The 19,652-nt window shown below is 49.3% G+C and overlaps 1 protein-coding gene across 1 annotated transcript; it reads left to right on the forward strand.

The window, feature by feature from the left end:
- The first annotated feature begins 1,072 nt into the window (after positions 1-1,072).
- AQP11 (aquaporin 11) lies at positions 1,073-15,730 on the forward strand. The gene is made up of 3 exons (XM_068139763.1): positions 1,073-2,236; positions 9,351-9,467; positions 14,368-15,730. The coding sequence occupies exons 1-3, from the start codon at positions 1,642-1,644 to the stop codon at positions 14,418-14,420; spliced, it is 765 nt and encodes a 254-aa protein (XP_067995864.1). The 5' UTR covers positions 1,073-1,641; the 3' UTR covers positions 14,421-15,730.
- The last annotated feature ends 3,922 nt before the right edge of the window (positions 15,731-19,652 follow it).

A 19,652-nucleotide genomic window follows, 5' to 3' on the forward strand; every position in this document is an offset into this window, starting at 1 on the left:
AGCAAGGGTCCCTAGGGTGAGAGGAACCGCGCTATAAACCTTGGAGAGACGTAAAATGGTTTGGGTTGGAAGGGACTTGTAAAGGTCATTGAGTCCAATCCCCCTGCAGTGAGCAGGAATGTTTCCAGGGATGGGGCATCTGCCACTGCTCCAGGCAGACCTGCGCCAGTGCTCCAACATCTTCAGCATAACTAGATGTTGCCCTCGTGTGTACAGAATACAGAATTAACCAGGTTGGAAAAGACCTTCAAGATCATTCAGTCTAACCTATCACCCAACACCATCTCATCAAATAAACCATGGCATTAAGTGCCTCATCCAGGCTCTTTTCAAACACCTCCAGGGATGGTGACTCCACCACCTCCCTGGGCAGCACATTCCCATGGCCAATCTCTCTTTCTGTGAAGAACTTCTTCCTAGCATCCAGCCTAAACCTCCCCTGGCACAGCTTCAGACTGTGTCCTCTTGTTCTGGTGCTGGCTGCCTGGGAGAAGAGACCAACCCCCACCCGGCTACAACCTCCCTTCAGGTAGTTGTAGAGGGCAATGAGGTCTCCCCTCAGCCTCCTCCTCTCCAGGCTAAGCAACCCCAGCTCCCTCAGCCTCTCGTCTCTTAGAATCTCCCCTCTTTTAATTTGAAACCATCAACCTCTTGTCCTGTGGCCACAGCCCCTGCTAAAATGACTGTTCCCGTCTTACGGGCTCTCTTTAAGTACTAAAAGGTCCCAGTAAGGTCTCCCTGAAGCCTTCTCTTCTCCGGGCTGAACAGCCCCAACTCTCTGAGCCTGTCCTGACAGCCAGCTTCTGACCACGGCTGTGGCCTCCTCTGGACCCGTCCCAACAGGTCCATGTCTTTCCTGTGCTGAGGACCCCGGAGCAGAAGAGCCAGGCTGAGGCCTGCGGCAGGTGCCGTGCCTCCGGGCCCTGCTCCCCTGACCTCCTCCCCCCGCAGCACCGAGAGGCGGCAAGCCGAGGGGCGCGCGCACTCCCCTCCTGCTCGCTCCCTGCCGCGGAGCCGCGCGCATGCGCTCTCCCGCAGCCCTCACGCGCGCTGCCGGCGGCCGCGGCCGCCCCTGGCCACCCAGAGCCCTGCTGAGAGGGGCGGCGGAGGAGGAGGAGAAGGAGACGCCGCCTCACCTCGCCCCACTGCGGGACGGGGCCGATTCTTTTAACTGCTGTGGCCTGCCTGCCGAGCGTCTGTGCTACCGACCGACCGCGGGAGCGGGGGCTGGCAGCCGGGGCCCTCCTTCTCTCCCCCGCCGCTGCGGGAGGGTTGAGGGGAGCTCCGTCCGCCCCGCCGCGGACGGAGAAGAACAGCAGAGCCCCGCTCTTCCTTCGCCTCTTTTCCGCCGCAGGGACAGAGACCTACCTCCTCCCACCCCCTGCTCTGGCGGGGAGGGGAGGGCAGGGCAGAGGGACACCGCTGCCCTCCTCCTGTCGGGCTGCCCTTTGCTCCCCGGCAGCGGAGGGTGAGTCAGCCGCAGGGCAGCCTGCGGGCAGGTGGGGACTGGAGCTGCCTCCTGCCTCTCAGGGAAAGGGTGGTGGTTTCTCCTCCCTCTGCCCCTTGCTTTCTCCCCGTAAGTGGTGAGGCTGGACCAAGGCGAACTCTTCCGAGCCCTTCAGCCTGTGAAACAGCCTCGCCATGGCTGTCGGTGGGGTCGGGACCTCTCTGCTGCTGATGGCCGGCATCATGGTGGCCGTGGGGCTGTGCCGGAGGGTGACCCGCCGCCGGCTGCGCACCCGGCAGCGCCTGTGCACTTTCCTTCTAGAGATGTTCAGCACCTTCCAGATCTGCGCCTGCACGAACGAGCTCTGCCTGCTCGGCAACGTGGAGCCGAAGCCACACACCGCCCTCACCCTCACCTACGGCTTCACCGTCCTGCACGGCTTGACTCTGCCCGGCAGCACCTGCAACCCCTGTGGCACCTTGCAGCCGATGTGGGGTGGTGGGACGTCGGTCAGGGTGGGTGGACTGAAGATCGCCGCTCAGTTCCTGGCTGCGGTGCTTGCCAGGGTGTTCATGCACTTTATCTGGAGCCTGGAGATGGCAGAGCCACATTCTGGAGCGCTCTCGCAGGGCTGCAGCAACCCCATGCAGACTACAGAGGTGCAGGCGTTCTGCATAGAACTGCTCTTTTCTGTCGTCTTCCAGCTCACCATCCTGCGAGTGGAAAGGATTAATCCCAAATACAAAGTCCATTTGATTGCTTTCCTCATCACCATGCTGGTGTATGCAGGTTAGTCTTTTATTCACCCACCCCACCCCTTCCTGCAAAAAAATTGTAACAGAAGGGGCTTCTATTTTCTTGGAAGTGTTAAGATGTAAAATTACATCCTTAGATTACAAAACAATGCACATAGGGAAGATTTTGGTCCTACATATGCAGAGTTCATGTGGAGTTTATATAAAGTTTGCCTCGTTGGACTGCAGGTAGGTGTGGGGTTAAGTATGAAATGAGTTATGGATTTTTGTCCAGTTCTGGGCTCCCCAAATCAAGAGGGATGGGGATATACTGGAGAGTGTCCCACAAAGGGCTACAAGGATGATGGACTGGAAGATCTGTCTGATGAGGAAAGGTTGAGAGACCTAGGACTATTTAGTCTAGAAAAAAAGAAGAATGAGGGGAGATTTTATTAATGCTTACAAATATCTGAAGGGTGGATGTCAAGAAGAAGGGGCCAGACTCTTATCAATAGTATTCTGTGATAGGACAAGGGACAATGGGCACAAACTGGAACACAGGAAGTTCCACCTCAACATGAGGAAAAGCCTCTTTGTTGTGAGAGTGTCAGAAAACTGGAACAGACTTCCCTGAGAGGTTGTGGAGTCCAGTGCAGGTTCATTGCATAATCTGACTCTATAGCACAAGAGATTGCATCCAGTGTGCTCTGATTTCTAAGTGGCATTGCAAGAGCAGCAGGGGAGAAAAATGCTGATTGTGCAACATCAGGGTACAGGTGCACAACGTGGAAGTTCTGCATTTAATTAATGCATAATTCATAGCAGTGCAGCTCATTTAACCACCTCCAATCCACAAATCAAAAGCAGGAATGGTTATTTGGGGGATGCATGCAGAAATGACAAAAGTAATACCTCATGAAAAACAATTTAAAACCAGAAGAAAAATGAGGTTGTATCATGGCATTTACAAGACTCTCCATGCCCTTGCCTCTGCCTGTCACCTCATGCTTCCCAAAGAGTGGTGGTGTCCTGGAGGTGTTTAAGAGGGGATTGGATGTGGCATTTGGTGCCATGGTCTAGTCATGAGGTCTGTGGTGACAGGTTGGACTTGATGATCTTTGAGGTCTCTTCCAAGCTTGGTGATACTGTGATACTGAGCTGGGACACTGTCACCTGCACAGACTCTCTGGACCAGTGGGAAGGAAAAGGTGAGGGGAGCCAGTCTGAGCTTCTTTCTGCTGACTGTGGATGCTCCCTCTTGTCCCCAGTGGAGTACCAGAGTGAGGTCACTTGTCATCACTTGAGGACTGTCCTGCAAGGAGCAGGTTGTACTAGGAAGGAGGTTCTGTAGATTGGGGTACAGGGAAGTGAAAGAGAGATGGTTATGGAGTTCCTTGCTTGTGCTACAGTCCCACCCCAAGGGAAGTCCTCTAGGAAATGGTTCAATAAGTTTATGAGAGGGGGAAATCACTCTCATCTGCAGGCATTCAGGATGTCACTGACATCTCCCAAAGGTTTAACTCTATCTAACACAGTAGCATACAGGAGAATAAAGGACAGTTGCATTTTCAGGTGTGGTAATGGAAAAAAAAAAAAAAAAAAACAACCAACCAACCTTTCCTCATTATATTTAGCTGAAATTAGCTAAAACCTGAAAGATTAAAAGGTATCCATGGAGAATTTTGGGAATTAACTTGGCAATTCGAACTACTTTCCAAAATTAATTGTAGAAGGCAGAGCTGAGGTGCCAGTGCAGTTTAGCACATTAAATGTGTTTCTCAGTTGCTCAGCTGAAGATTATCCTCTTCTACAAGCACAGGAAGCTGGATTCCTAACATTCTTCTACTTGCTTAGCAAAAAGTGGTATAAAATATGTCACACTGCCCTTCTGTTCTCTAGTTCTTACAAAGGGTTCATGCCCAGTCCTTGGCCAGGTTGGCCTCATATCTTTAACTAGCAGAAGGTTGTCCCAAGTCCTCTTCTTTGTCATAATCTTGGACTTGTTAAGAGTCTCTAGTGCAATTGATCCACATGTACGTCTAGGAAACAGCAAACTTGCCATGGCCAATGGCCAGGCCTCCTTCACATGCACAGCTTGTGCTGTATCATGTGCAGAGCACCTTGTGCTACCTGGTCATGTTTCTTTCCCTTTCTTTTAATCTAGAACCAATGTGAAAACAAGTAGGTGTTCTGGGAAGCAGATCCTGAACTTAGTTTCTGTCCCCTTTTAGTGGAAAATTTGGGGGGTTTCTAGTTGCTCCAAGCTTCCTGAGGTTTGCATGGTTTTTGTTTGCACACAACACCTGAGTTTGTACATTTGGGGCTCAAAAGGAAAGGTGAAAAGTGCTGTCCTAGTCCTGCAGTAGTCATGAGCCTGATGTTTGCTGTTCACTTCTGAGATGTGGATTGAAGCCTCTTGAAGCAGAGCAGGGCATAAACCCCAAGATGCCTATCACTGAACTATTACACGAGTGTAGGTAGGACACCCTAGATGTTCTCAGACCTTTCTTGATGCCTCTTTCCCCCTACCTACATCTGCATATAAGTGTTGGCCAGGATATCCTCCAGTCTCCTGCTTCCTCCAGTCTCTTGCCTGCTCTGTTTTGAAAGCTGTTGACTGGGACCTCCCCCTTCCCACAGCCATCAGCACAATCTCCTGACAGGATGACACATATCTGAGGCAATCACAAAGGCCTGGTGGGCAGCCATGACCTACATCTGGTGGATAGATGGGACCCACAGTGTATCCTGTGGTCCCGTGGCATAGCCCCAGCCATGTGGCCAGCAGGTTGAGGGGAGTGGTTCTGCCTTTCTACTCTGCTCTGGTGAAACAACACCTGCAGTGCTGGGTCAAACTCTAGAGGTCCTCAGTATAAGAGGGACATGGACCTGTTGGTGTGGGTCTACAAGAGGCCCCAAAAATGATCAGAGGGCTGTGAGGAATGGTTGAGAGAGTTGGAGTTGTTCAGCCTGGAGAAGGTTCCAGGGAGACCTTATTCTTCCAGTGCTTAATGGGGCCTATAAAAAAAAAGGGGACAGACTTTTAGCATGGTCTAACATTGTGACAGGGCAAGGGGTGATGGTTTTACACTGAAAGAGGGGAGACTCAGACCAGATAAAAGGGGAAAAAATTTCCTGTGAGGGGGTTGAAACACTGGGCCAGGTTGCCCAGAGAAGTGGTACATGATCCCTGAAAACATCCCAGGTCAGGTTGGATGGTTGGATGTGGCTTTGAGCAACTTGTAGTTGCAGATGTCTCTGCTCACTGCAAGGGGGGTTGGACTAGATGACCTTTAAAGTCCCTTTCTAACCTGAAGCATTCTGGGATCTAGAGGCAGTATTACAATGGATCCAGAACAATATCAAATTGTTTAGATTTTTCTGAGCTTAACACAGCAAGATAAGAATCACAGAATCACCAAGGTTGGAAGAGACCTCAAAGATCATCAAGTCCAACATGTCACCCAAGACCTCACGACTAAACCATGCCACCAAGTGCCACGTCCAATCCCCTCTTGAACCCCCCCCAGGGATGGTGACTCCACCACCTCCCTGGGCAGCACATTCCAGGCTAACAACTCTCTCAGTGAAGAACTTTCTCCTCACCTCCACCCTAAACTTCCCCTGGCGCAGCTTCAGACTGTGTCCTCTTGTTCTGGTATTGGTTGCCTGGGAGAAGAGACCAACCCCTTCCTGGCTACAACCACCTTTCAGGTAGTTGTAGAGGGCAATAAGGTCTCTCCTGAGCCTCCCCTTCTCCAGGCTAAACAACCCCAGCTCCCTCAGCCTCTCCTCACAGGGCTGTGCTCAAGGCCTCTCCCCAGCCTTGTTGCCCTTCTCTGGACATGTTCAAGTGTCTCAATGTGCTTCTTAAACTGAGGGGCCCAGAACTGGACACAGGACTCAAGGTGTGGCCTAACCAGTGCTGAGTACAAGGGCACAATGACTTCCCTGCTCCTGCTGGCCACACTCTTCCTAATGCAGGCCAGGATGTCATTGGCCTTCTTGGCCACCTGGGCACACTGCTGGCTCATGTTTAGGCAGCTGTCAATCAGCACCCCCAGGTCCCTCTCTGTTTGGCAGTTCTCCAGCCACTCTGACCCCAGCCTGTAGCTCTACATGGGAGTTTCTTCCTCATTTTGGTTTGACCTTTTAAGAACTTCAATCATTCTCACATACTGCCTGGATCACAGATTACTTCACCTGTTAAAGTTTTTATCTGTATAGCATCAAAGATGTTACACTTCTTTTGGCACAAAATCATTTGTCTTTCTTGGAACACAGGCTGAGATGTTTAATAGTTTTCACTAAGATCATACTAGTGGCCTTGATCTATGGCTGCTCTTCCAGTAATTATTAGTAATGAGCACTGAAGAAATACAACAGTTAAAACTCTGCCTGGTGTTCAGAAACAGCAACTGCACCGCAAGAGTGAAATTCTACTCCTAAATATATGTTTGTGGATATTAAAGCAGCAGCAGTGAATTGATAAACAGATAACAGATGGCCTTCCTGGCAACAATGGAGATCATCACTGTCAGCGTGCAGAGTAACAGACTGCACAGTAAATCCGAGTTGCTCCTGCAAACAAGTGTGAAACCAGAGTAAACTGAGTAGGTCCGCAGGGATTGGAACCTCCCCCAGCTGTAGTAATGGCAAAAGGAATAATATGGAGACTATGGAAAGAGAAATGCAGAAGCAGAGAATGAGAAAGACCTTCTTAAAACTTCTGGTCAGTGATTGCAAACTCCTAACAAATGAGAACTGCAGCAGCACAGTGTTTGCACAAAGGTTCTAAGCTCCTGCTGGCTTATTAGAGTGAATCAAGAATAACCTTTAAGAAACTAAATAGACACAATTATTTCATGGCAGTAGATTACTAACAGCCCCATATCTGATTTATCTATTAATAACAGTATAGAAATATGGCTAATTAATCTGTTGAAGCAGGTCCAGAGGAAACCACAAACATGAGCAGAGGACTGCAACCCCTCTGCTTTGAGGACAGGCTGAGAGAATTGGGGTTGCTCAACCTGGAGATGAGAAGGCTCCAGGAATAATTTCTTGTGGCCACTCACTACTTCAGAGGGCCTATAAGAAAGCTGGGGACAGTCTTCTTAGCAGGGCCTGTTGTAATAGGACAAAGGGTGATGGTTTGAAACTGAAAGAGGAGAGATTTTCAGATAAATGAATATATTTTTTCCAGTGAGGGTGGTGAAACACTGGCCCAGATTGCCCAGTGAGGTGCTAGTTGTCCCATCCCTGGAAACACTCCACATCAGGTTGGAGGGGGCTCTGAACAACCTGGTTGCAGATGTCCCTGCTCAGTGCAGAGGGGTTGGACTAGATGCCCTTTCCAACTCAAACCATTCTATCCCTCTGTGGTTGTACTGAGCACTGTTTTTTCTTCAGGACCACAGTGAGAGGACCAACACATGTCAGAATCAAAACCACTCACCTCCAGGTTCCTCTGCAGTGCCATTAGTTTAGTCCTCAGGGTGTAACTCATTTGGATCCCGTTCCTTTATAGAATTGTTAAGCAACTTCATTTCCATCTGAAGTCAGAGGCAAGCAAAGATGCTTTTGCAAGAGACTAGAGTGAGGTTTGCTTTTATTTTCTTCAAACAATGGAGAATCAGAACACAGAGAATGTGAAGACTTTCCCCACATGACCATCTTGCTGTTCTCTAAATTGATATAATAATCTTAGTGTTCTAGTAAGAAACTATGGAGGCCAGCTCAGCAAGAACAACAATTGTCATTTTTTGTCCCCATTATCACACATCTGTTACATGCAACACGGGGATGTGATGAAAGCTCAGTATCTGGTTACTAATATTTGTGTCATTTCTATCTCTTTGTGTCATTTCTGTCTCTTCTAAATAGTCTCTGACTGTTTAGCAAAGCAGCTTATAGTTTATCAACAGAAACATTCCACATTAGTCAAACCCACCTCTTCAGAGAACATTTGCTAGGCAGAGATAAAGGAAGTTGGAGCCTACACTTCTTTTAAAGCATTTGAGAAAACAAAATGTTAAGCATAACATTGAGTAAGTAACCTCAGAAGAGTGTATGTGTTCAAATGGTTTGTGGGTTTGTTGGTGTGGGTTTTGTTGTTGTTGATTTTGTTGGGGTTTTTGGGTGGGTTTTTTGTTGTTGGGGGTGGGGGTTGGTTGGTTGGTTTTGGTAATACTACAGAATCATAAAGTGGTGAGGGTTGTAAGGGACCTTTGGAGATCATCTAGTCCCACCCTTCTGCTAAAGTAGGGTCACCTAAAGCAGGTTGCCCAGGATCATGTCCAGGCAGGTTTGGAATCTCTCCAGAGAAGGAGACTCCACAACCTCTCTGGGCAGCCTGTTCCAGCGCTCTGGCCGCCTAAAAGGAAAGACGTTCTTCCTTATATTTAGGTGGAGCTTCCCGTGTTCCAATTTGCACCACACTGCCCCTTGTCTTGTCACTGGGCACCACTGGAAAGAGTCTGGCCTCATCCTCCTGATACAAGAACTTCAGATATTGATAAATAATTGATAAGATCCCCTCAGAGTCTTCTCCAGGATAAACAGCCCCAGGTGTCTCAGCCTTTCCTCCTCACAAGAGATGCTCCAGTCCCTTCAGCATCTTTGCAGCACCCACTGGACTTTCTGCAGTAGTTTTACATCTCTCTTGAACTGGGGAGCCCAGAACTGAACACAGAGTAGAGTAGAGTAGAGTAGAGTAGAATAGAATAGAATAGAATAGAATAGAATAGAATAGAATAGAATAGAATAGAATAAGCCAAGTTGGAAGAGACCTTCAAGATCATCGTGTCCAACCTATCATCCAACACCACCTAATCAACTAACCCATGCAACCAAGCACCCTACCAAGTCTCCTCCTGAACACCTCCAGTGATGGTGACTCCACCACCTCCCCAGGCAGCCCATTCCAATGGGCAATCACTCTCGCTGTGTAGAACTTCTTCCTAACCTCCAGCCTAAACCTCCCCTGCGCAGCCTGAGACTGTGTCAATAGTCCAGATGTGGCCTCACTAGGGCAGAGCAGAGCCAGGGGAAGGAGAAACCTCTTTTGACATGCATGTTATGTATTTCACCTATTGCATTTCAACCCTAATTTAAAAGAAATGCTAAGCAGGATCATGTGATCTGATACTGTTTACATTTGATTTCAGGTGGCAATCTGACAGGAGCAGTATTTAACCCAGCACTGGCTTTGTCACTACATCCCAGTTGTTTCTACGACAGATTTCTGAGCTACTCACTTGTGTACTGGATAGCACCATCCTTAGGTAAGTTCTTCACACTTCAGGTAATTGTGAAAGTGTGATTGAGTACAGGATTAAAATTAAACAAAAATACCTGCTCTTTATTTGATAGCCTTTTGTTTTCTTTAGCAGGACAGCCTCTTTGTTTTCTGGATCATAAGAAAATATTTTACCTTTCAGCTGTGTGCAGATGGAAATACCCCACGCAATACCTCATGCTGTTTACAGTTAGTCCTTACAAATCTTGAGCTTTCTGCTTAAAGGGTATATAAAGAAGCAGTCAGCTAATCCTGACTTCATCACACTTAATCCTATTACAACGTACAACACTGATGAAGGTACAATACAACACTGATGAAGGTGCAACAGCATGGAAAACATCACCAGGAAAAACCTCAAAGGGCTCCAATTATAACAAATAACTTCTTTTGCCTGTCTGAGTTCATATCTGTTCATGTATACCAACAAAGAGGAAAGCAGGAAGGAATGCTAGGAGGCCTGCCTGGATGAGCAAGGAGCTACTGAACACACTATTACTTAAAAGGAAACTCTACAGGAAGTGGAGAGAAGGACAGGTAGAACAGGGGGTATATAAGGAAGCTGCCCGAGCAGCAAGAGTCCTGGTTAGGAAAGCCAAAGCAGAGTTCGAATTGAATCTAGCCAGGGAGATTAAAGGGAACACTAAGAACTTTTACAGGTATATTAATGGGAAGAAGAAGACTAGGGAAGGTGTGGGCCCCCTCAGAAAGGAAACTGGTGACATGGTCACAAGTGATGAGGAAAAGGCTGAGGTACTCAATAACTTCTTTACCTCAGTCTTCACTGCAAGGGCCTCTAGCCACACTCCTGATGTTATGGAAGTCAAAGCCAGGGACAGGGAGGAAGAACTGCCCATTGTAAGTGCAGATCAGGTTCGTGATCACCTGAAGAACCTGAAAGTGTTCAAGTCCATGGGACCCGACAGGTTACACCCACGGGTACTGAGAGAACTGGCAGATGAGGTTGCTAAGCCCCTCTCTATTATATTTCAAAAGTCATGGCAGTCTGGTGAAGTCCCCACAGACTGGAAAAGGGGAAACATTGCCCCCATCTTCAAAAAGGGTAAGAAGGAGGAACCAGGGAACTACAGGCCAGTCAGTCTCACCTCTGTGCCCAGAAAGATCATGGAGCAGATCCTCCTGGAGGCACTACTGGTTCAGAAGAATAGTGAAGAGGTGATTGGGAACAGTCAGCATGGCTTTGCCAAGGGCAAATCCTGCCTGACCAACCTGGTGGCCTTCTATGAGCAGGTGACAAAATTAATAGCTGAGGGGCAAGCAACTGATGTCGTTTACCTGGACCTGAGCACAGCCTTCGACACTGTCCCACACCACATCCTGGTCTCCAAACTGGTGACACATGGGTTTGATGGGTGGACCACTAGATGGATAAGGAACTGGCTTGATGGCCGCACACAAAGAGTGGCTGTCAATGGCTCCATGTCCCAGTGGAGGCCAGTGACAAGCGGAGTCCCTCAGGGATCAGTCCTGGGACCTGTCTTGTTCAACATCTTTGTGGGTGCCATGGACAGTGGCATTGAGTGCACCCTCAGCAAGTTTGCTGATGACACCAAGCTGTGTGGTGCAGCAGGCACGCTGGAGGGAAGGGAGGCCATCCAGAGGGACCTGGACAGGCTGGAGAGGTGGGCACAAGCCAACCTCAGGAGGTTCAACAAGAGCAAGTGCAGGGTCCTGCATCTGGGTCGAGGCAATCCCAGGCACAAATCCAGGCTGGCCAGGGACTGGCTGGAAAGCAGCCCTGAGGGGAGAGACTTGGGGGTGCTGGTGGACAAGAAGCTCAACATGAGCTCTCAATGTGCACTTGCAGCCCGCAAAGCCAATCAGATCCTGGGCTGCATCAGGAGAAGTGTGGCCAGCAGGTCAAGGAAGGTGATTCTCCCCCTCTACTCAGCTCTGGTGAGACCCCACCTGGAGTACTGCCTCCAGTTCTGGAGCCCCTATTACAAGAGGGATCTGGAGGTGCTGGAAGGTGTCCAGAGAAGGGCCACGAGGATGATCAGAGGGCTGGAGCACCTCTCCTGTGAGGACAGACTGAAGGAGTTGGGGCTGTTCAGTCTGCAGAAGAGAAGGCTCCCAGGTGACCTGATTGTGGCCTTCCAGTATCTGAAGGGGGCCTACAGGAAGGCTGGGGAGGGACTTCTGAGGATCTCAGGTAGTGATAGGACTAGGGGGAATGGAATGAAGCTGGAGGTTGGGAGATTCAGGCTAGATGAGAGGAGGAAGTTCTTCCCCGTGAGAGTGGTGAAGCCCTGGAATGGGTTGTCCAGGGAGGTGGTTGAGGCCCTGTCCCTGGAGGTGTTTAAGCCCAGGCTGGCTGAGGCTCTGGGCAGCCTGATCTAGTGTGGGGTGTCCCTGCCCATGGCAGGGGGGTTGGAACTAGATGATCCTTGTGGTCCCTCCCAACCCTGACTGATACTATGAAATTATGTTCTGCTTGCATTGAGTTTCAGTCACAAATGCAGATAAGAATTCTTAGTCTGACTAAAATCCAATTGAACAGAATTTTGTTAAATTCAATAGCCAGGCAGGATGACTTAACCATAGAGTAACTGGTCCAGGCAGCAGCTAAAGAAATGTCTTAGGCAAAGCTGAACAGCATCACCAGCTCATCACAGCTGTTTACCAGAATTCCAGGGTAGCTTTCTGGGTATATAAACTGACTGCAACCTGATAACTATTTTGAGATTTTCCAGGCTGTAGCTACTTGGGATTTAATATTTTGGCAAGTGATCTAAACAGGAGCATTCTGAACCACCACATTCTGCTTAGTTAGCAAGTTGGACCCTGCAGAACTGTTTCACAGAAAGCCTGCAGGTGACTTCAGCTTGAGTAAGAAAATCAGCAGGTGTTACCACACATAAAACCACAAAGTGAGGAATTTAGAATGTGATTCAGGAGTAATGTTACACTTCTGTGAAAATTGTTAGCTAATATATAAAAAACCCTAGATACAGAGTGTATCAAGTGCTCTTAATTTACGAGGGAAGGAACTCCGGACCAAGCAGTTGTAGAGGTAGTATCATAGTATCATTCAGGGTTGGAAGGGACCACAAGGATCATCTAGTTCCAACCCCCCTGCCATGGGCAGGGACACCCCACACTAGATCAGCCTGGCCAGAGCCTCAGCCAGCCTGGGCTTAAACACCTCCAGGGACAGGGCCTCGACCACCTCCCTGGACAACCCATTCCAGGGCTTCACCACTCTCATGGGGAAGAATTTCTTCCTCACATCTAGCCTGAATCTCCCCACCTCCAGCTTCATTCCATTCCCCCTAGTCCTATCACTACCTGAGATCCTGAGAAGTCCCTCCCCAGCCTTCCTGTAGGCCCCCTTCAGATACTGGAAGGCCACAGTTAGGTCACCTGGGAGCCTTCTCTTCTCCAGACTGAACAGCTCCAACTCCTTCAGTCTGTCCTCACAGGAGAGGTGCTCCAGCCCTCTGATCATCCTCGTGGCCCTTCTCTGGACACCTTCCAGCACCTCCACATCCCTCTTGTAATAGGGGCTCCAGAACTGGACACAGTACTCCAGGTGGGGTCTCACCAGGGCTGAGTAGAGGGGGAGGATCACCTCCCTTGACCTGCTGGCCACACTTCTCCTGATGCAGCCCAGGATCTGATTGGCTTTCCAGGCTGCAAGTGCACACTGAGAGCTCATGTTGAGCTTCTTGCCCACCAGCACCCCCAAGGCTGTTCTACTCCACTCTGGTGAGACCTCACCTGGAGAAAATAGAGGGTCCAGTGGAGGACTGCCAAGATGGTGACAGGCCTGGAGTACAAAGCTGGACTTGCTTATGCTGCTAAAGAGGCAGAAGGGTGATCTAGGAGCAGTTGACCCTAATTTGAAGAGTGGTTACAAAGATGAACTGTTCTCATTGGCAGACAATGTAACAACAGGGCCGGCTGGGAGGTTCAGATTGCATTCCCGGAACACCTTCAGGTGCAGCAACACTGAAACAAGTTACTGGCAGAAATGCTACAGTCTCCATCCCTGGAGGCTCTCACCACTGGGCTACACAAAGCCACGCCTGACCTGTCTAGCGCAGCAAACAGTCCTGTGGGAGGCAGGGCTAGAGGGAATCCTTTCCTCTAAGCAATTCTGTCATCTATGAAGCTTCCCAAAATACGAGCTAGGGTGGAGGAATGCTGTCAACCAGAATCCTCTTCATTTCTGAAACAGGATATACAGATATAATAATTTTTTTGCCCCAAGATAAAAAAAATGGACTTCATAAGCTGTGTTTAGATACCTGTATTTGGGCTCAATGGTCCCTGTGGGTCCCTTCCAACCTGAGTATTCTATGATCACAAGAGGTGATGGTTTCAATCTGAGAGGGGAGATTTAGACTAGATACAAGGAAGAAGTTCTTTACTATGAGGGTGGTGAGATACTGGCACAGGTTGCCCAGAGAAGGGATGTCATGAGAGCAGAGTAGGAGAATCCTCTCCCTCAACCTGCTGGCCACACCACTTTTGATAAAGCCCAGGATATGGTTGGCTTTCTGCACTGTGAGTGCACATTGTTGGCTCATGTTGAGCTTCTCATCAACCAGCAGTCCCAAGTCCTTCTCCTCAGGACTGCTCTCTGTTCATTCTCCACCCACCTGGTATTTGTGTTTGGGATTGCCCGGTCCCTGGTGCAGGCCCTTGACCTTGGCTTTGCTGAACTACTTTTAAATCAGAATCACAGAACGGTCTGGGTTGGAAGGGACATGCAAGGCTCATCTGGTCCAATCCCCTCTGCAGTAAGCGGGGACATCCTCAACTAGATCAGGCTGCCCAGAGCCCTGTCAAACCTCCCCTGAATATCTCCAGGGACGGGGTTTTAATTCCCTGGACAACCTGTCTGTACTTTCACTTTCCAGGTACAATGCTTGTGGCCTTCATATGGGATGGGATCCTCCCCCGGCTGTCCTGAGACGGCAGATTCTGACAGCTGGCAGCAGCAGATTGAGAATGACTCCCAGCATCTGCAGAGATGGAGCTTTCAGGGACCTGGTGACATTTGACTTCCCAGGCACCTTCCAGTAGATTTCACAGGTGAATGATGCATCTGAACACAGAGTCGGAGGTGACCTATTTTGTAACAGCACGTTGGGATGCTGAGACGATCTGCCAACAGCTTCAGCTACGCCACCTGAACACGATGGGACTGGGGAAACACTGACACTTGTCACTTTAGCCATAAGTGCCATTTGCTGATCTTTATTCCAACAGCATGCAAGCTGATTTTAGAGAAACACCCTGTCCTTTCAAAGGTTTCATTTGATTGGATTTCTTCCCCTAGAAGGAACCTGGCAGAAAAGGAGCTGACAATCTCAGTCCTCATCCTATTCCTACCTGCCATATCCACCACCCTGAGAAGAAGGAAGGCTCCACAGCTCCCTAGAAGAGGTTCTCCAGCTGTGTTCTAGAGGTGTCCTACACCAAAATTAAAAGTCTGTAGGACCAACCAGCGTGGTTTTAATAATACCCAAAAGGAGGTAAGTAACCCCTTGCTTCCTTTGGGGAAGGCTCTGCCCCATCCTCTCCCACCATGGTCTGGTGAATATTTATCTTGGCTGGAAAGAACAGCAATAAAGTACCATAAAATTCTGTAAGTACACATGAAAAAGGTGATTTAGGCAACACCACCACAAATCCTGCTCTCTGAGGTTAGTGCTGCCTGTGAAATGGACTCAGTGTATAGGGATGAACCATGTGGAACTTGATTTGTCCTAGCTTTTAGCTAACTGTCATCAGGTATTTCTCTTGCAATAAATTAATTTGCAATACAGGGGAATAAATAGAAGAGCAAATGGCACAAACACACCCTTTCTAGCCTCAGCTATAAAGGACACAGGACCACTGACAGGCTCCAGCCTCTGAAGTTCTGTTTCTAGCATGAGGTTTCTCCTGGCTACATCTTCTTTTTTACAGATGCTAAAGTATTTTTCATACTTAAAGCTAAATTCACTTTTTCCCACTGTAGTTAGTGGGTTAGAAAGGAGAGATGGTTAACAAGCTCTACAGGATCCCAGTAGCAGGCCTCTCAAGTCACCTTGCAGACCAGATTCTAAAAGGAAGGGGGCAAATCAGATAATTTTTCCACCACAAAATGATGAACCCAGCTGTGAACTGCTGCAGTTGTCAACCTGGTTTTTTTGGGGGGTGTTTTTTGTAAGACCTTGGGAAGCAAATGTTTTGATGTAGTTTCTTACTTGCTGCAATAAAAATCTTTCCTTCTAATTTTTCCAAGGTATGTTTAAGATGATATTGCAAAATGAAATCAACTGCTTGAAACTGCCTTTCACAGAAGAGAGCCTTACTCATGACCTGGATTCAGAGAGTTCATATAAAAGTAGCTCTGAAGAGCTGCTGGGTTATTGTTTAGCAGCACCTTGGTGCTGGTGTGAGCTGGACCAAGAAAGGAAACTGATCTTTGGTAAATTTCATCATGGTCAGGACTACAACCCACTACACTCTGAGCTGGTTAAGATGTGACCCTTCAGCTGGTTTTACATTCTTCTGCTTATTTGCTGCTGCTGACACAAGTTGGGTGGGAGTGTTCATCTGCTTGAAGGCAGCGAAGGTCTACGGAAGGACCTGGACAGGCTGCATTGATGGGCCAAGGCCAACTGTATGAGGTTCAACAAGTTCTGGGGCCTGCAGCTGGGACACAACCCCATGCAATACTGCAGGCTTGTGGTAAAGGACCTGGGGGTGTTGGTCAAGAGCCAGCTGAATATGAAGCAGCAGTGTGGTGCTCAGGTGGCCAAGAAAGCCAACAGCATCCTGGCTTGTATTGGGAAGTGTGACCAGCGAGACCAAGGAAGTGATCTTGCCCCTGTAAGTGGCACTGGTGAGGCCATGCTTCAAACACTGTGCTCAGTTCTGGGCCCTTTACTACAAGAAGGACACTGAGGTGCTGGAGCATGTCCAGAGAAGGGCAACAAAGCTGGTGAAGGGTCTAGAGAACAAGGGTCACTAAAATGACCAGTCTGGAACAGCTCTCCTATGAGGAGAGGCTGAGGGAGCTTGGGTTGCTCAGCATGACGAAGAGATTGCTCCAGAGAAACCTAATAGCAGCCTGCCAGTACCAAAGGGGACCTACAAGAAGGCTGCTTACAAAGGCCTGCAGTGATAGGGCGAGGGGAAATGATTTGGAATTAGAGAAGAATAGATTTAGATTGGATGTTAGGAACATGTTCTTTACTATGAGAAGAGTGGAACACTGGAACAGGTTGCCCAGGGAGGTAGTTGAAGCCCCATCCCTGGAGCTATTCAAGATGAGGCTCAACAGGGCAGGCTCTGGGCAACCTGATCTAAAAGAGGATGTCCCTGCTCACTGCAGGGGGGTTGGACTGGACCTTTGGAGATCTCTTCTGACCTAAACCATTCTAGGATTCTGTAACTGTCCAAGGGAACTGGGGTTGTTTATCCTGGAGAAAAGGTGGCTGGAGGGGAGACCTGGTTCTCTACAACTACCTGAAAGGAGGTAGTGAGGTGGTGGTTGGCCTCTTCTCACCAGTAACAAGTGATAGGAGACAAGAGGTAATGACCTCAAGTTGCAGCAGAGGAGGGTTAGGTTGGATATTAGAAGAAACTTCTTCACTGAAAGGATTCTGAAACTGGTGGCTGAATCCCCATCCTTGGAGGTGTCTAAAAGGCCAGCTGGCAACAGATAGAGTACATCTGTCCCAGAGAAGGGGAAAGATCACTGTATATGAGAACGGACTGTCCCCCAAAGATAAAAAAATCCTGGGTAGGGAATTGGCAGGTCTCATAGACAGGGCTTTAAACTAGTTTCGAAGGGGGAAGGGGCTGAAGAGAGTCCTCTCAGACAAGAGTCTGGGGGCGACAAGCTAGAGTTGGAGGTGAAACCAGCAGCCCAGCTGAAGTGCATGTACACTAATGCACGAAGCATGGGTAACAAACAGGAGGAGCTGGAAGCCTTGATGCAGCAGGAAAATTATGATATAGTTGCCATCACAGAGACGTGGTGGGACGACTCACATGACTGGAGCGCTGCAATTGACGGTTACAAGCTCTTCAGGAGAGACAGGAGACGAAGAAGGGGTGGAGGGGTGGCCCTTTACATCAGGAAGGCACTAGATGCCATTGAGATGGAGGCTAGGGATGATCGGGTTGAATGCTTGTGGATAAGAATTAGAGGGAAGACCAGCAGGGCAGACACCCTGGTTGGAGTCTGTTATAGACCACCCAACCAGGAGGAAGATGTTGACAAAGCATTCTATAGGCAGCTTAGGGCTGTCTCAAGATCTCCGGACCTTGTTCTCATGGGCGACTTCAACCTGCCTGACATCTGCTGGGAACTCAACACGGCAGAGAGGAGACAGTCTAGAAGGTTTTTAGAATGCATGGAGGACAGCTTCTTATCCCAGGTGCTGCGAGAGCCTACCAGGGGCAAGGCTATGCTTGACCTCCTCTTCACCAACAGGGAAGGACTGGGGGGCGATGTGGTGGTTGGAGGGTGTTTGGGGTCCAGTGACCACGAGATAATTGAATTCTCGGTTTTTGGTCAAGCCAAGAGGGGCGGCAAGAAGACCTCCACTCTGGACTTCCGGAGGGCAGACTTTGGGTTACTCAAGGAACTAATTCAGAGGGTTCCTTGGGATAAAGTCCTTAAAAACAAAGGGGTCCAGGAGAGCTGGACCTACTTCAATGAAGAATTGTTGAAGGCTCAGGGACAGGCTGTGCCAATGTGCCAGAAGATGAGCCGCTGGGGCAGACGGCCAGCCTGGATGGTTCATGAACTTTTAATGGAACTGAGGGAAAAAAAGAGGGTGTATCACCTTTGGAAGAGAGGGGAGGCAACCCACAGAATGTTTAAGGATGTTGCTAGGTCTTGTAGGAAGAGAATTAGGGAGGCAAAAGCACACTTGGAACTTAAACTGGCCTCTACTGTGAAGGACAACAAAAAGTCCTTCTATAAATACATTAATAGTAAGAGGAAGGGGAAGGAAAACCTCCACTCCTTGGTGGATACGGAGGGGAACATTGTAACCAAGGATAAGGAAAAGGCAGAGATACTTAACACCTTCTTTGCCTCAATTTTTACTAGAAGGGCAGAACGTCTTCCTGACAGCTGGCCTGCAGAGCTAGCAGAAGGAGCCAGGGAGCTGCACAGTTTCCCTATGTTCCATGAGGCGGTAGTTGGAACTCTCCTTAGCAGCTTGGATCCCCACAAGTCCATGGGACCAGATGGGATTCATCCTAGGGTGCTGAGAGAGCTGGCAGATGAGCTGGCCAAGCCACTCTCCATAATTTTCCAGCAGTCCTGGCTCACTGGTGAGGTCCCAGAGGACTGGAAGCTGGCCAATGTGGTGCCCATCCATAAGAAGGGCCGGTTGGATGAGCCAGGGAATTACAGGCCTGTCAGCCTGACCTCAGTGCCAGGCAAGATCATGGAACAGGTCATCCTGAGTGCAATAACACAACACTTACAGGATGGCCAAGGGATCAGGCCTAGCCAGCATGGATTTAGGAAGGGCAGGTCCTGCCTGACCAACCTGATCTCCTTCTATGATCAGGTGACCCGCCTGGTGGATGTGGGGAGGCCTGTTGATGTAGTCTACCTGGACCTCAGCAAGGCCTTTGACACCGTCCCCCATAGCAAACTGCTGGCCAAGCTGTCAGCCCATGGCTTGGACGGGAGCACACTGCGATGGGTTAGGAACTGGCTGGAGGGCCGAGCCCAGAGAGTGGTGGTGAATGGTGCCACATCCAGCTGGCAGCCAGTCACTAGTGGTGTGCCCCAAGGATCAGTGCTGGGCCCTGTGCTCTTTAACATCTTTATTGATGATCTGGATGAGGGCATTGAGTCCATCATCAGTAAATTTGCTGACGACACCAAGCTGGGGGCAAGAGTTGATCTGCTGGAGGGTAGAGAGGCTCTGCAGAGAGACCTGGACAGGCTGGACAGATGGGCAGAATCCAACGGCATGAGATTTAACACATCCAAATGCCGGGTTCTGCACATTGGCCACAACAACCCCATGCAATGCTACAGGCTGGGGTCAGAGTGGCTAGAGAGCAGCCAGGCAGAGAGGGATCTGGGGGTGCTGGTTGATGGTAGGCTTAACATGAGCCTGCAGTGTGCCCAGGCAGCCAAGAGGGCCAATGGCATCCTGGCCTGCATCAAGAACAG

This window comes from Melanerpes formicivorus, unplaced genomic scaffold (assembly GCF_026170545.1).
Source record: "Melanerpes formicivorus ecotype bairdi unplaced genomic scaffold, bMelFor1.0.p_v2 SCAF_1, whole genome shotgun sequence".
Taxonomy (NCBI): domain Eukaryota; kingdom Metazoa; phylum Chordata; class Aves; order Piciformes; family Picidae; genus Melanerpes; species Melanerpes formicivorus.

Coding starts and splice junctions, on each gene's coding strand:
- AQP11 (XM_068139763.1), top strand. CDS start 1,642: ATGGCTGTCGGTGGGGTCGGGACCTCTCTGCTGCTGATGGCCGGCATC. Junction 2,237..9,350: donor CACCATGCTGGTGTATGCAG/GTTAGTCTTTTA, acceptor ATTTGATTTCAG/GTGGCAATCTGACAGGAGCA. Junction 9,468..14,367: donor CTGGATAGCACCATCCTTAG/GTAAGTTCTTCA, acceptor TTCACTTTCCAG/GTACAATGCTTGTGGCCTTC.